We start from the raw sequence: 15,674 nt of genomic DNA, 5'->3' as shown, positions 1-15,674 counted from the left end.
ATAATTATTTTACATGTTGCTTTTCAGTTAACCCAGGCTGCTCTTGTGTCAAGCTACTATAGTGTTAAGCAAAGGTTAATTTAGTGACTTTTGTGGGTGTCTTTTGTGGTTCACCCTCATAGGGACTTGAGGGATCATACCCCACTCAACCAGCAGCCCATTTTCACACACTAACGCCTAACCTGCAAAGAGAGGGACTTATCTTTTTATCTTTTCATATATTACAATAGAAAGGACACCGCAGAGTTCTTCCCAGGAACAGGAAAATGCATTGATTTTTGGCAAGAGTGAGTACATTTAAGACCCCGCTTTTTCCAAAGGTAGAAAATAAATGATATTTAATTTCAAAACAAGAAAAAGAACACCACAACAAAGGTCTCATTTCTGCTGGTTTCTGTTAAAAGAAAAGAACAAAATGAGGTATTTTAAACTGAAGCAAATGTATGTAGTTTTAGAGTCTATAAGTCTATAAAGGACTGCCTTAGAAAGAACTAGGTAAAATCCATTGTAGCAATCAAAGCAGGTAGGACACCTGCCAACATAACATTGGTATACAGGTTCATGAAGAATGGATGTGAAAGAAGGCCTTGCACCCCGCACAACCACCCAACACTACTGAAATCACAAAATGAAAGTTGGAGGTCAGCAGCTGAGCTGATGGCAGGAGCTGAGATGGAGGATTTCCTGTGAGCTGGGGATCACTGTGAAACCTGAAAGCTTTGCATGAACAGCATTAAGATATACCACATGGATAGGAGACTGGGGGACAGCAACACTATAGGAGAGGTTAGAAAAAGAGGTGGCAAACTGTAAGAAACTTGTAGAGCCTGGGAGAGTTGAACAGAGAATAGGCATTGGAAGCGATGCAGATGCAAGAGAAGTTTTGAACTGTGCAGCCAGAGAGGAGAGATGTCAGACAATAAACTGAGCATCTGAGAGGTGTACTGGCTTGGAGATGGAAGACCATGCTCAGCTCTGCATTTGAGAAGCCCCTGAGAGGAACAGATTGGGGCTGACTCACAGACGACAGAGTTGTTACAAAACTGCTGTAGTTTCTAGCACAAAACACATATAGAAATGTACAGCAAAACAGTGGACTGAAAAGGTGGCAAACCATGTCTGAGAAAGTGAAAGTGTTGGACCTGGCCCTTTTTGTAGGGTCATCCCCACATTTTTTGCCTCCTTGCTCCTATTTTTCCTGACCTGTTTTTGTTGGCTTTTGAGCTCTGAGCACTTTACCACTGCTAACCAGTGCTAAAGTGCATATGCTGTCTGTGTAAATTGTACTGTTAATTGGTTTGTCCATGATTGCCATATTTGATTTACTAGTAATCCCCTAGTAAAGTGCACTAGAGGTGCCCACGGCCTGTAAATCAAATGCTACTATTGGGCCTGGAGCACTGATTGTGCCACCCACATACATAGCCCTTTAATCATGTCTCAGACCTGCCACTACAGTGTATGTGTGTGCAGTTTTAATCTGTAAATACGACTTGGCAAGTGTACCCACTTGCCAGGCCTAACCCTTCCCTTTTCGTACATAAAAGACACCCCTAAGGGCAGGGTGCAGTGTATGGTTAAGGTAGGACATATACTCTTGTGTTAAATATGTCCTGACAGTGAAATACTGCCAAATTCGGTTTTCACTGTTGTAAGGCCTATCTCTCTCATAGGTTAACCTGGGAGCTGCCTTTAAACACGATTAAAGCGTAGATTCCCTTTGGGAGCAGATAGACATGTGGAGTTTGGGACCTCTGAACTCACAATTAAAAAATACATATTTTAGTAAAGTTGGTTTTGAGATTGTGTGTTTGAAACTGCCACTTTTAGAAAGTGGGCATTTTCTTGTTGAACTATTTTTGTGACTCTGCCTGTTTGTGGATTCCGTGTCTGGGTTAGTTTGACAGTTGGGCTGTTTGCACCTCTCTCCAGACAGTGACACAAAGGGGGATTGGGGTGTAGCCTGCATATTCTGATGAGCCATCTGTGCTAGGAGGGAGGGGATGAGTGGTCACTTGCACCTGAAAATTAGACGCACAGCCTGCTAAAAACGACGCACAGCCTGCCCCGCATCCAGAAATTCACCGCACGCCAAACCAGAGCGACGCAGCGCGACTTCTCAAGCAGAAGATCGACGCTGCACCTGTGTTGCAACCGGAACTTCAATGCACAGCCCACCAGATCAGTGCTCAGCCGACCCGGGACGACACAGCCTGACTTCCAGAGAGGAATCGACGCAGCACCTGCAGTGCGGGCGAAATTTCCATGTAATGCCCACTGGATTGACGCAGCGCTTGTGACTTCGCTCCGCAAGCCCAAGATTCCACGTACAGTCCCCGGGGTGCCAGAAACCCGCGCAACTCGAAGAGGAACCAGGCCCGCGCACCGTAAATCGAAGCTAAGCCTTCCCCTGCATGGAAAATAATGACGCAAGTCAGTGTGCGAAGGGGTGAAACTGACGCACACCTCCCCGTTTTCCACGCATCGCCTCCTCTGCGGTCCCTTTTGGAGATTTTGAGCACAAACCAGGTACTTTGTGCTTGCAAGAGACCTTTATTGTGTTTAAGAGACATTTATTTGTTTTGCAAAGACTTAAGACACTCTATATCACTTTTACAGTGATATCTCAACATCTACGTATTACATTTTAATCGCTTTGACCTGCATCAGATAAATATTATATATTTTTCTAAACACTGTGTGGTGTATTTTTGTGGTGCTATATGGTGTTATTGTATGATTTATTGCACAAATACTTTACACATTGCCTTCTAAATTAAGCCTGACTGCTCAGTGCCAAGCTACCAGAGGGTGGGCACAGGATAATTTGGATTGTGTGTGACTTTCCCTGACTAGAGTGAGGGTCCTTGCTTGGAGAGGGGGTAACCTGACTGCCAACCAAAGACCCCATTTCTAACATAGGGTATCACTCTCTATGCATAATTAAGGCTGGGGTCATTTTGTACAGCTTTTGAGAAGGGATGTGAGGAACATCTCCAGCAGATCCTAGATTGATAGAATGGTTTTGATTTGAAGTGTTAGAAATGGGGTTTCTAGTTGTCAGTCAGTCTACACCCTGTCAAAGTAGTGACGCTTACTCTAGTCAGGGTAACGGGGTCACACACCTAAGATACCCCTGCTCACCCCCTTGGTAGCTTGGCTCAAGCATTCAGGCTTATCTCAGAGGCGATGTGTAAAATAGTTACACATAAACACAGTAGCACAGCGAAAACACCACAAAAGCACTCAACACCACTTTAGAAAACTAGCCACTATTTATCCGAGTTAAATAAGACCAAAGTGACAAAAATCCAACATACACAAGTAGAGTTAGCACTTTTTAAGTTTTAAAAGAGTCTTAATCCTCAAGAATCAGTGGTTGTACCCTTATAACACACAGTTTCTTGGATGCGTCAAAACAAAGATGATGCACACCACAAAGGAGGTAATGCATTGGAAAAGCAAGCGATCGTTGATTCTTTTCCCGCTGGACGGGCAATGTGTTGATTCTTTTCTTGCCAGGTTGGCAATGCATCGATTCATTTCCTTGCAGGAAAGGCAATGCGTGGCATTCTCACTGTGGTGCACTGCTGACAAAGAGAAATGACACACAAGCGTGATGCGTGAAAAATCCAGGTGCAAGGCAAAGAGGAATCTGTGGTGAAGCAGATGTGTCGAATCTACAACTGGGAGACAGGTGCTGTGTCATTCCTTCTACCGCAAGACAGGTGCTGGATCGATTCCTCAGTCACAAGGCAAGCGCTGCATTGATTCTTCTGTCGCAAAGCCAGGCAATGTGTTGATTTTCAGCCGTGGTAATCCAATGCGTGCATTTTCTTCCTCAGGACACCAGTTTCTATTACCAAGGGCCCAGGGACTAGATTTTGCACCACTTGGGAAGTTAAGCAGAAGAACCAGGCACTGGCAGATGAATTCCTTGATGTCCTTGAAACTTCTTAATAGGAGGCAGGCTCAGTTTAAGCCCTTGGAGAATCTTGGAAAGTACGATGTAGAAAGCAAAGTCCAGTCTTTTCATTTCCAGGGCAGAAGCAGCAAGCAGCAGCAAGCAGCAGGCCAGCACAGCAAAGCAACAGGCTCAATGGCAATTCCTCCTACAGCATTCAGGTCATCTTCCTGGCAGAATGTCCTCAGTCCAGAAGTGTTCTGAAGTTGTGGTCTCAAAGGCCCAATAGTTATACTCATTTCTGCCTTTGAAGTAGGAAAACTTCAAAGGAAAGTTTTTGTACTGCGCTAGACCCTGCCTTTCCTGCCCTGGCCCCAGACACACCGCAGGGGGTTGGAGACAGCTTTGTGTAAGGGCAGGCATAGCCCTATTCAGGTGCTAGTGTCAGCTCCCCCTACCACTCTGGCCCAGGATGACCAATCAGGATATGCATGGCACATCTCAGCTCCATTTGTGCGAGTGTCTAGAGTGAATTCACAAACAGCCAAATTGTCATCCTGCGCCAGGCGTGTATTCCCCAGCCTGGCAGAGGCACTGCATGATTAAGCAAAAAAAAGACCCCTTTGTAGAAGTGGCATTTTCAAACTTACAATTTCAAAACCAATTCCACCAAAAGATGCTTTTTTAAGTTATGAGTTCAGAGACCCCAAACACCAGATCTCTAACTGCTCCCAATGGGACATTACACTTAAAATATATTTTAAGGCAATCCCCATGTTAACCTATGGGAGAGATAAGCCTTGCAATAGTAAAAACTGAATTTAGCAGTATTTCACTATGAGGAAATGTAAGCAGTACATACCCTACCTTTTGAATACACTGCACTCTGTCCATTGGGTTATCTTGGGCCTACCTTAGGGGAGACCTTTATGTAGTAAAAGGGAAGGTTTGGGCCTGGCAAGTGGGTTCATTTGCCAGGCCGAACTGGAAGTAAAAACTGCGCACACAGACACTGCAGTGGCAGGTCTGAGACTTGTTTACATGGCTACTCATGTGGGTGGAACAATTAGTGCCGCAGGCCCACTGTTAGGATTTGATTTACAGGCCCTGGGAACACATAGTGCACTTTACTAGGGACTTAATGGTAAACCAAATATGCCTAACACTTTAGCACTCGTCAGCAGTGGTAAAGTGCCCAGAGTCCGAAAGCCACCAAAAATGAAGTCCAGCACAGGATCAAAACAGGAGGTGAGTAGGCAAAAAGAAAGTGTGAAACCACGTCAAGAGGTGACAGGTTTAACATGAAGCAACAGGACTGTGACCGACCCCTGAAAGAAATCTGATTGGTGGGAAACTAAACATGAATACCATTCCCTGAAGACATTCACTAGCATACTTAGTGGTAAAAGAGCTCTGGTGCATGGAAATTGGCTTTAGGGCACGTCTCAGGAGAAGAGAGTCAGGCAAGCACAAGATACACTCTTGTCGCCAATCTGCAAAGAGTTCATGCTGCTGAAGAAAAACACACAGAAGAGCATCACAAATATTCTCTCATTCACCAGCCATCCTCTGATAGAGTCTGAATCTCTGATGACACAAATATATTCAACAATGCAGAAGGTGACTAAACAGAACGTGGCCATGACCAAAGAGGACTTGTTAACTAGCCTACAGCTATATAAGGTGAAACTAAGAGAGGACGACCCTGGTAAGGACCCTTCTGACCTCAACCATGACATGGGCTCCAAAAAACTGTTCTTCAAGCTATTGTGAGCTCTGTTGGTATGAGGGTGCACCACATGGAAACAAGAGTCAAGGGACTAGAACAAGTAGAAATCACTGTGTAACAGGCTGAGGTCAAACAGCACTGCAAGCAGAAATTGTTTCACTCTCTGGTGAACAAATTTAGAAAATTGCTCCAGGGCAGATTTCATTTGGGTTAGAGGCTTAGAAGAGGGAGTTTAGATTATTCTTCTCCATAAAAATTACAAAAGAGACAGCCTGAGATCCATCTAGAGAGACCTTATTGAGCGGGTCAATGACCAATGGTTTAGTTCGAGGAGACCTAAAGATAACCCTGCCAAATTCAACAGCTACAAAGTGAATGAAATAGTATAACGGGCTGCAAGGAATAGGGAGAATCTCCTTTCAGAACTTTAAATGTGAACAATATTAGGATATAGAACGTGCCATCCTCATGAGGCACCCTCAATTCCACCCTATCATAAACAAGCTGCCACATGACCATATAAAATATCAATAGAGATAAACATTAGGTATCTAATTTTGAAATGCAGGACAAAATGCACCTCTTCACAAAGACGAATAAATCAGCACTCCTGCTGGGCTTCTCACTCACAGAGGAAACAAAAACTCTTCTTGTACCTCTGGCGAATATGACAGTGACACACAGGGACCTAGCAGAACCCTTGGCTTGGACTAAAAATGGAGCACCATACGAGAGTCCAGGGTGAGACTCTACCTGTACTAGATGAGTAAAAAGAAGGATTTAATTGTCCAGGGATTAGAAGGGACAGTGGTTCTCTTGCCTACCCTTCTGTTTAGTTTTCAAAACCTGGGGTTCTCCACTAAATGGGCTTCATCTGCATCAATTGTAATTACATTTATATACTGGTTACTAAACCTGAAGAGGAGCTGCAGTGTTTCATGCCAGACAGCACACTGCTCTGGTACCCAGTTTTATTTGTTATTATTAGTTATTGGGAATAGTGTTTGTGCCCTCAGCAACCCATTTGATGCGTTTATACTTTTCTACGTGGTACACTAAGGTATAGGATCTATGTGTTGCTCATTAGTAGAACAGGAGGGGGACATGTGAGTTCCTGCAGATGGTTGGTGGGGTTACTCATTGAAGCTGAGGTGAGGTATTGCTATGTTGCAAAAGTATTACTTTTAAAGAAGGAGGTTATCTTTGATATGTGTTGTGGGCAATTTTCAAAAATACAATCATAGAAGTTAAGGCGAATATGCATGTGACTTTGGGAACTTTCTGCTCAGAGGAAGAATGCAGAGGACGACAGGAAAGAAGAGGGCCATTTGAACGAAAAAACTGAGGGATATAGGAGAGAATCAGAGTTTTAATAAATAAAGGTCAGTTTTTCATGATGAATTCTGAAATACAGAAGATGCCTTTGAAATGACAAGCAATGTGATAATTCTAGATAGATAGATAGATAGATAGATGGGTAGATAGACAGACAAGTTGCTATAAAGGTAGATAGAGGGTAGCTAGAGTGACAGACAGGCAGATAGCTAGACAGACAGGTAGGTATACCGGTGGCTAGAAAGACAGACATACTAGACTAGTAGATAGATGGGTAGATAGGTTGATAGACAGATAGATAGGGTTGTAAAGATAAATAAACATATAGATAAATAGAGTTGCTAAGATGGATAGAAAAAAGATTGCTTAAATAAATAGACATAGATTAACCGGATGATTGATAGAGATTTTGCTACAGGTAGATACATAGACAGAGAGACAGGTAAATAGATAGACAAGTTGGTAACAAACCCACAAGTAGATAGGTAGATAGACAGACAGATAAGCTTGGTAGATAGATAGGCAAATATGGTTGTGAAGATCGATAGATATATAGATAGAGATAGATAGATAGACAGATAGACAGATAGACAGATAGACAGATAGATAGACAGATAGATAGACAGATAGACAGATAGATAGACAGATAGACAGATAGATAGACAGATAGACAGATAGATAGGTAGTGTTAGCAATTGGCTTACTGGTAGACTGGTGTGTGAGCTCTGATCAAGCTGCAACCACAATCCTAGTCGGGGTTAGTCACAAACACACCCTAAATTAACCTGTGCACACCCTTTGGTAGGTTGGCACAGATCAGTCAGGTTTAACTTAAGATAGACCCTCCAGCATTTCGGTTTTTGCAATCCATGAAGTAATCACAAAATTAGTTGAGGAACTACAAAATATGCTTCTGAGAGGTATAGCAGCCTTTTTGCTCACTCCTACAAAGGTAGACTCTATGATAGACTGTTTATTTGATGTATACTTAAACACTTTTACTTGTTTCCATTCTGAGTAGTCCCAATGTCAGACTGTTATCTGAGTTTATAGCTAATACTTTCCTTGCTTTTGAAGTGAGTGGTCTTCACGTAAGACTGACTGCTGATTTATTTATTTTCTCTGAGGCAGACTACATGTGGGTCCTCTTGCTGATCCCTTTCCTTTGACTTACGAACTAGTAAATATATGCTTGTTCATTACTAAACTGTTTATGGCTAATTCCCTTATGACCTCTCACGATTGTCTTTATCTGGTTGCCTTGTTGATGCTGACTTGAAGCGGGCTAACTACATTTGGCTTCTCTATTGATTCTAGTCTTGCAAAGTTTTTCTTTATTTGTTCAAGGACCTGCGTCCTTTGGGACTCACACAGCCCCAATCCTACATTCTGGCCCTTTGAATTTATTAGTACAAAGTGCCTAAATCTCTTTACTTCTCATTGTAACGTTGCCACAAGAACCTCCTCCCCCTCTATGTCATCTGCTCGGTGTTAACCCATTATACGCCTGCCTTCCCCGGCTGCTGCTACCTCATGCCCACCCTTTATGCTGCACCTTTACCTCAACCTGGTTATATATGCACCACTGCCTCCTGTAGCCTAAGGTTGTGTTTTATTATAAACTAGTTATAATTAGGAATCCATGAGATAGCTACAGAGCAAATGTTAAATCTCTTGTACTGGATTCGAGTTTGGAGCAGTGATGAACTCTGCCACTTTATGGAGGGCATTAGGAATGCCATCTTGGACAATGGGGTGGGGAGAATTGGTTGGTTAAGGGTGCTTAAAAACTGCTGTCTTGATTTGGGTTTAGGGATGCTTTGAACCAAGCCTCAGACCATTTGGAGAGGTGATGCAGCTGCAGTGAAAAAGACACTGAAAGAGAAAGCTACCAGCCTCAGAGATCACACTTCCTTGAGAGGGAGTTTAACAAATTTGTTTTTCCTCCATAAGCCTTGCTCCAAGGCTGAGGAATTTGGGGATTTGACATGACTGGCATGGATGCGAACCCTATACTTGCAATTCAGGTATAGATGTTTAACTGTAGCAGCCTTTACTGTAGTTTGGAGGAATTCGCGCAAGGAATCTGACTGCACAACTATACATGAAACTAGTGAACACAAGCTGTTTTTCTGTCCCTTGTATGCGAAACCAAGGTCCAAATGGATTGTCCCTATGTGCAGATCCCTCTGTCTATTGACGAGGGGAGAGGCATACAGAATATGCAAAAGTGATACCACCTCGATTGTGGTTGTGGCTGTCTCCAAATTCCTTCATTGGGCACGGATAATCAGGGGTAAAATACTAAAAGCCGTATAAGAAAGATCCTCCTGTGATTATAATTGATTGATGGATTACTGCGCATGGTTTTTCAAATTATATTTATTGTCACTTTTACCTGTTTTATTACTTTGTTTCAATTATTTTTAAAGAATGTACTTTTGATTATGAAAAAATGTTTAAAAATATCAATAAATAATACGATACCAAATTAACCTGCATCAGAAATGTAGAAAAAACTAACGGTATAAATAACACTAAAACGTGCAAATAATACACATACCCCTTTGGCTGGCTCTTCTGAGGGATCTGCAAAATAAATATATTATCGGTATTAAGAATAAATATTATTGTCTGTTTATGTAGCAAAGCAAATGGTTGATGTATTTAAGGCTCACCTTCAGTTTTTACATGGGCATTGATTTCAAGAACAATAAATATCAGAGCTTCCCATCCTAGAAATGCTCCCATGACTTTGTCCATCCATCTTGTCGAAGACGTATCCATCAGCTGTAGTCCTAGAAATATAGCAGCCACTGAAGGAAGAACAAGTACAGTAATGAAACCATGTCACAGACAAGGTGATCCACATATTAGTTGTTTTCCCAATATTATACTTTTAGGCTTCTGGTGACATGCCTTACTTAAAAAGTATGTTGGTACAACTCAACAAAGCAAATACTGCAATTTGAATATGAACATTCATTGGCAACAGGAATAGGCTTATCCATTGCACTCCAGCCCTGACAAAAACAATAGAAAATTAGGCTGGCAGTGAAAAACAAGTAAAAAAACAGGATTGCGCTGTGTATAAACCAAAGGGGTGAAATAACAGAGTTAAGATAATTAAATAGCTACAATATAATGAAAATATGCTGAAGAAAGGGAATGACGTGGTGATTTAGTAAGGAAAGAATACATTAATGATTACAGGGTGATATATTTTGAGCAAACAATCAGCAAATCAGACAGAAAAGCTCCACCACATGAGTTCATAATTGCAATACAAAGATGCAGTGGGAGATGAAAATAATATTTAGGCAAAATAAGGCCCATATTTATACTTTTTTTGCGCAGCATTTGCGTCGTTTTTTTACACAAAATCAGCGCTCACTTACAAAAAATACAATTGAATTTTGTAAGTTTGTGCTGATTTTGCATCAAAAAACGAGGCAAATGCGGCACTAATAAAGTATAAATATGGGCCTAAATGTGTAGGGCCAGATTTACTAATCTTTCATGCAACATAGTGCAGAAGTGCAACTTGCTATGCTGCGTTGCGTGAAATGGAGAGAGCAGACATTTGCCATATATACTATGAAATGGTGCACTTCTTCTCCCTTATAGCACTCGGCCAATTCAGGCAGCCTAGTACCAATCAGGCACCTTTACAACACAGTGCAGGAATGCCTGCATTATGAGTAGAATTGATTTTGTCGAGGAAGGAATACCTTCCTGCAAAAACAATCCTGTGTGGCTTTTTCCTCTTTCAGAATGCAGAATGCAGCACATGTAGAACGGAGAAATAAATAGTTTATTCTCGTTACACCATTCTCTGGAAAGTATATTGATTTCACATAATCTCAGGTTTACAAACTTTTGACTATCTGGGATTGCATGAAATTCAAGGACGGATGCATAGGAATGCCCATGCTAAACCCACGGAATGTCTCCCAGAACAAATTGTAAATCAATGCAGTGCAAGTTGCTGAGTTGCGTTACAGTTCATTACAAAGCCTTGCGTGGCTTTGTAAATCACTAGTAGCATTTTGCATTATGGCTTTGCCACAAAAGTGGTGCAACCGAGACTCAAAATGTTGGTAAATATGGTCCTTAGTGTGCATTAAAACTATGCTGGGGTAGGGCCGAGTAACAAGAAAACCTATTTGCAAAACATTTTGTTCACTTATTGTATACATAATATAGCACCTTAATGGTAGACTGTTTTATCCTACTCCAGCCTGGGAAATAAAACAAAAGGAAAAGCCAATAGGTCAGTCATTGTCTGCTAGCCTTTTGAAATTTTTTTACTTGTTTTGTCCTGGTTTTGTGAAACTTTATTGTTGGGGAAGCTGCCGGGTGTTTGTCAATCTACAAAAAAAATTGACCAAGTGCAAAAAATGTTTTATGATCTCAAAAAAGCACACATTACTATAGTCATCACTGGCACTGAAGGGAGCTACAGTTTGTGTGGATGTGCTCATTGCCAAAGGACATAAGCCCTCATTACGACTTCAGCATTTTTTTTGCAGACTGCCGAAGTCACACCCACCACTTGACCACCAGTGTTGACGGTCTTCAGACTGCCATATTATGGCTGCTGGCTGCTCTCCGCCACTATTTGGTGGGGAAGCCACCAACAGTCGGCGGTCTAGTGGAGCCTGTTGCGTCGCCACCGGCATGTCACCACAACACCGCCTGCCATATTACTACATTGTAGACGGCGTGGCAGTGTTGTGTTGGCGGGGCGCTAGCGGCGGAGTAGGCTCCATGGACCCCATTCCCTCCCGGACGACCTCCAGGTAAGGTGATCGACCGACAGGGGTGGGGGGTGTTGAGTGTTGTGTGCATGAATGGGGGTGTGTGTGTGTGAATGGAGGGGGTGGGGGGTGTTGTGGGTGTTTGTGTGTGTGCAAGTGTTTGTGTGCCTGTGTGACTGCGTGTATGCAGGGGCTAGGGGGAGTGTTGTGGCCATGTGTGTGAATGAATGAGCGTGGATGTGTGCGTGTATGTATGTATGTGTGGTGTGTGCATGCGTGGATGGGGTGCGTAGATGGGGTGGTGGGGGTACTGTGAGGGATGAGGGCATCACTGCTTGGGGGGTGAGGGGGCTTCTGATGGGGTCAGGGTGATGACATGGGGGGTTGGGGGGTCCTGTAGTGGTGACAGGAATGAGTATTCCTGTCGCCAGTATCCTTACCGCTGCTGCCACAGAATCCCTGGCGATAAGGATACTCAAAATACAACAGGTGGTGTCAGGTGGACCGCTGGGTTGAAGGTGGACAACCTTCAGCCAGGCGGTCCTACCCACTTAGCTGTACAGGTGGTGAACTGGTCGCAATGCAGCCAGTACACTACCCTTGTCCTAATTTAGCAGTCCTGCACCACCACGTTCTCGGCGGTCTGGCCGCCTCCGCCGACACAGCGGGGCAGGACCGCCAGGGTCATAAGGACACCCATAATGTTGTAACTCATTGTGAAGTCAGCCAGTGGTTAAAGTGGGCTAACATATTGACACCTGATGCATGCTTTAGTGGGTTGGAGAAAAATGTGAATAAAACAATCACAGAAAAGTGGATGAAGTGTGGCATAAACCCCCTAAAACTAACTTTGCTATACAAATAATTTTAGTGGAATCAAAAGGTTTTGGATAACACAGACATAAAAAAGCCAATGGCTGCCAGCCACTTGCCCTTGAGAAAGAAGGAAAGAAAGTAAGACAGAAGGAAAAAAAAGAAAGCAGGGAAGAAAATCAAATAGAAAGATGGAAAGAAAGAAAAAAGAAAAGATGGAAACCAGAAAGAAAGATAAAAGAAAGGAAAGAATAGAAAGAAAGATGAAAGGAAAAATAGAAAAGAAAGAAAGGAGGAAGGAAAGTTGAAAAAGAATAAAAGAAAGAATGAATGAAAGCAGGAAAGAAGGAACGAAACAATGCAAGAAGGGAAGAATGAACAGAAAGAAAAAATGGAGGATGAGGATGAGGAAAGAAAGAAAGAAAGAAAGAAATGAAGAAAGAAAGAAAGAAACAAAGAAAGAAACAAAGAATGAAAGAAAAAAGAAGAAAGAAAGGCAGAGCAGGCAAAAAGAAAAGAAATCAGGGAAGATGTAGAGAAAGAAAAAAGGAAAGAAAGCAAGAAAGAATGGAAGCAAGTCAGAATCAATTACGGGAGGATATAAATATGGAAAGGAAGGAAGAAAGAAAAGGAAAGAAAGAAAAAAACAAGAAAAGAAAGAAAGCAGAAAAATGGGAAGAAAGGAAGAAATAATGCAGGGAAGAAAGCCAGAAAGAAGGAAGGAAATAAGGCAGAAAAGAAGAAAATATGAAAATACAAAAGGTAAGAAAAATTTAAGAAAGAAAAAAAGAAAAAGAAAAAAGCAGGAAAAAGCAGCACAGAAAGGAAGAAAGCAAGATCAAAGTAAGGAAAGAACGACAAAGAAAAACAGAAAGAAAGAAAGAAAGAGAAGGAACAAGAGGGAAAAAAGATAGAAACAAAGGAACAGAGGAAGAAGGAAATCCCTTTCCCTAGTGCAAAATCAGGCTCCCTGGCCAAGGTACACACTTTTGAACTATGATGGAAAGGTGCTGCAACACATACAGCATAATTGTTGTACTGCTAGGGGACCCTTCCTGCACAATAAATATGCCTAGACAAACATTTAAACTTTTCCCATATTAGATGTGTGCTGTCCAGTGCAGTATGGATACAAAGTCGGAAATGTTTAGAGAAATGTGATGCCCAATATATAGGGTTTATATTTTGGTGCAAACCCTGTCATCAAATGTTAGTACAGAGAGTATTGCATCAAAACCCATGATGGGTGCATGACAATACTTATGTACCACACATAGTATGCCCACTTGTTGAAAAGCAACACAAACCATGAAAGAAAGCAATGTAGCACTAGAGTCAATTTGTATTACTTTTTGACTTCTTTCCAGCACAAATAAAGTTTTGCACTGAAATGTAAATCCAAAATAAACAGTTTGCATTCAGTTGTATCGCTGCACCATGGTGGAAAGGTGTCTGCATCACATGTAGCATATGTCTTGTATGGGGGGGGAGGGCCTCCAGCACAATAAATATGCCTAGACAAACGTTTAAACTTTAATGCCTTCTATTGACTTTATATTTTGGTGTAAGCCCTTTGTACAAATGTTAGTAGAGAGGGCCTTGCATCAAAAGCCATTGGTTTTTGCATGGGGATGCCTACGACCACACATATTATGTCCACTTGTTGCAAAGCAACACAACGCATGAAAGAAAGCAAAGCAGCACTAAAGACAACTGGTATCACTTTGGTCTTCTTTCCAGCACAAAAAAAAGTTTGGCACTGGAAAGTAAATTTAAAACATTTTGCATAAATTTGTGTCCTTTTAGTGATGTGAAGCCAGAGCAAACTATTAGTAAATATTCCTCCTAGTCCTACAGCTGGAGGATTATGTGACTTGAACTAACATCAGGACCAAGGATATAGCAGAATGCAAAACAACCTTCATCTCTGCAACGCCCTTCACCCGAACTCATCCCTGAAATTCCTTGCTTCTTGTGGCACATAAATTCCGTGGCCAAATCATAACTCAGCTCTCCTAACCTTTCTACTTAAGGTGTATGCTCTTGTAGCCAAGGGCATCATTACATACATCATCCTGGAATCCATCAATGGTGGTACCATAATATCATTGACAGAATATTGCCTCACATAAATATTGAGAGGTAAATATTGTCTATCATTTTGGAAACAATATTTAGAATATGATGCTATTTCTATGTAATATTTGGAAACCTTTCCAATGAAAGCTGAGCATAAAAACCAAACGTACATTCATAATGAGAATGAGATGAGAAAGGGAAAACAAATGGCAAAAAGGGTATTTGCAAGAGAGAAGATGAAAGGAAGAGAAGTATACAAGCAGTTTTTGAGGTCTACATTTCTAATTAATTGATTAAACACAAACGTTTTAGAATCACACCTTTTTTCGACACAGTACTTTTGACAACTTTGCCAACTGTCTAAAGACAGACATATATACTTAAACTTTCACAAAGAGCTTTGAACCTTCTAAGAGTAAGAACAAGCAGTTCAAGGAAACAAGAAGGTGCTTACCTGCAAGAACCTTTATCACTAATGCATTTAAAGAATGCCCCCAGTTAAAAATGGCCCTCCTGTTAATAAATAAAACAGCACATATGCATTAGACCTAATATTGTTTATGTTAAGGGTACAACATATTCCAGACTTAGTTAAAATATACATACTTATCTTCCCCTTGAAAACCAAAAACTCCAATTAGTTATAACATTCATTGGGCTTGCTGAAAATTATGTGGATTGGCTACTTTGCAACATGGAAGGTAGCCACATTTGTCAACATTCTGGTAACTGTAGAAGAAGGGCCAAAAAGCCTAGTGACCAATGAGATAAAAGCATTAACACCGACTAGGAGGAGAGAGTACCAGTCTTGCAGCAGCATTCTGTACCATCTGCAATTTATGAATTAGGGCCCATATTTATACTTGTTTAGCGCCGCATTTGTGTAACTTTTTGACGCAAAAGTGGCGCAAGCTTACAAAATACATTTGCGGCGCTTAAAAAGTATAAATATGGGCCTAGATGTTTAATTATACCATGCTGTTTCCGTCCACTGGCCCAGCGGAAATGTCATAATAAGGTGCCAAACATACCCCCAGCTCTGGTTATATGTTGG

General features: G+C 41.7%; 1 protein-coding gene across 6 annotated transcripts in view; it reads right to left on the bottom strand.

Annotated features, from left to right (window-relative positions):
- Nucleotides 1–15,674, bottom strand: part of LOC138293127 (putative ferric-chelate reductase 1) — a 264,364-nt gene that overhangs the window by 14,879 nt on the left and 233,811 nt on the right. For all 6 annotated transcript variants that reach the window (XM_069232154.1, XM_069232153.1, XM_069232152.1 and 3 more), the window contains 3 exons: nucleotides 15,075–15,133; nucleotides 9,647–9,784; nucleotides 9,532–9,557 (listed from right to left, as the gene is read on the bottom strand). In XM_069232154.1, the coding sequence (XP_069088255.1) occupies nucleotides 9,532–9,557; nucleotides 9,647–9,784; nucleotides 15,075–15,133 (223 nt within the window). The remainder of the gene's footprint in view (nucleotides 1–9,531; nucleotides 9,558–9,646; nucleotides 9,785–15,074; nucleotides 15,134–15,674) is intronic.

This window comes from Pleurodeles waltl, chromosome 4_2, assembly GCF_031143425.1.
Source record: "Pleurodeles waltl isolate 20211129_DDA chromosome 4_2, aPleWal1.hap1.20221129, whole genome shotgun sequence".
NCBI lineage: Eukaryota > Metazoa > Chordata > Amphibia > Caudata > Salamandridae > Pleurodeles > Pleurodeles waltl.
The sequence above is the reverse complement of the archived record's forward strand: the minus strand, read 5'-3'. Positions and strand labels throughout refer to the sequence as shown.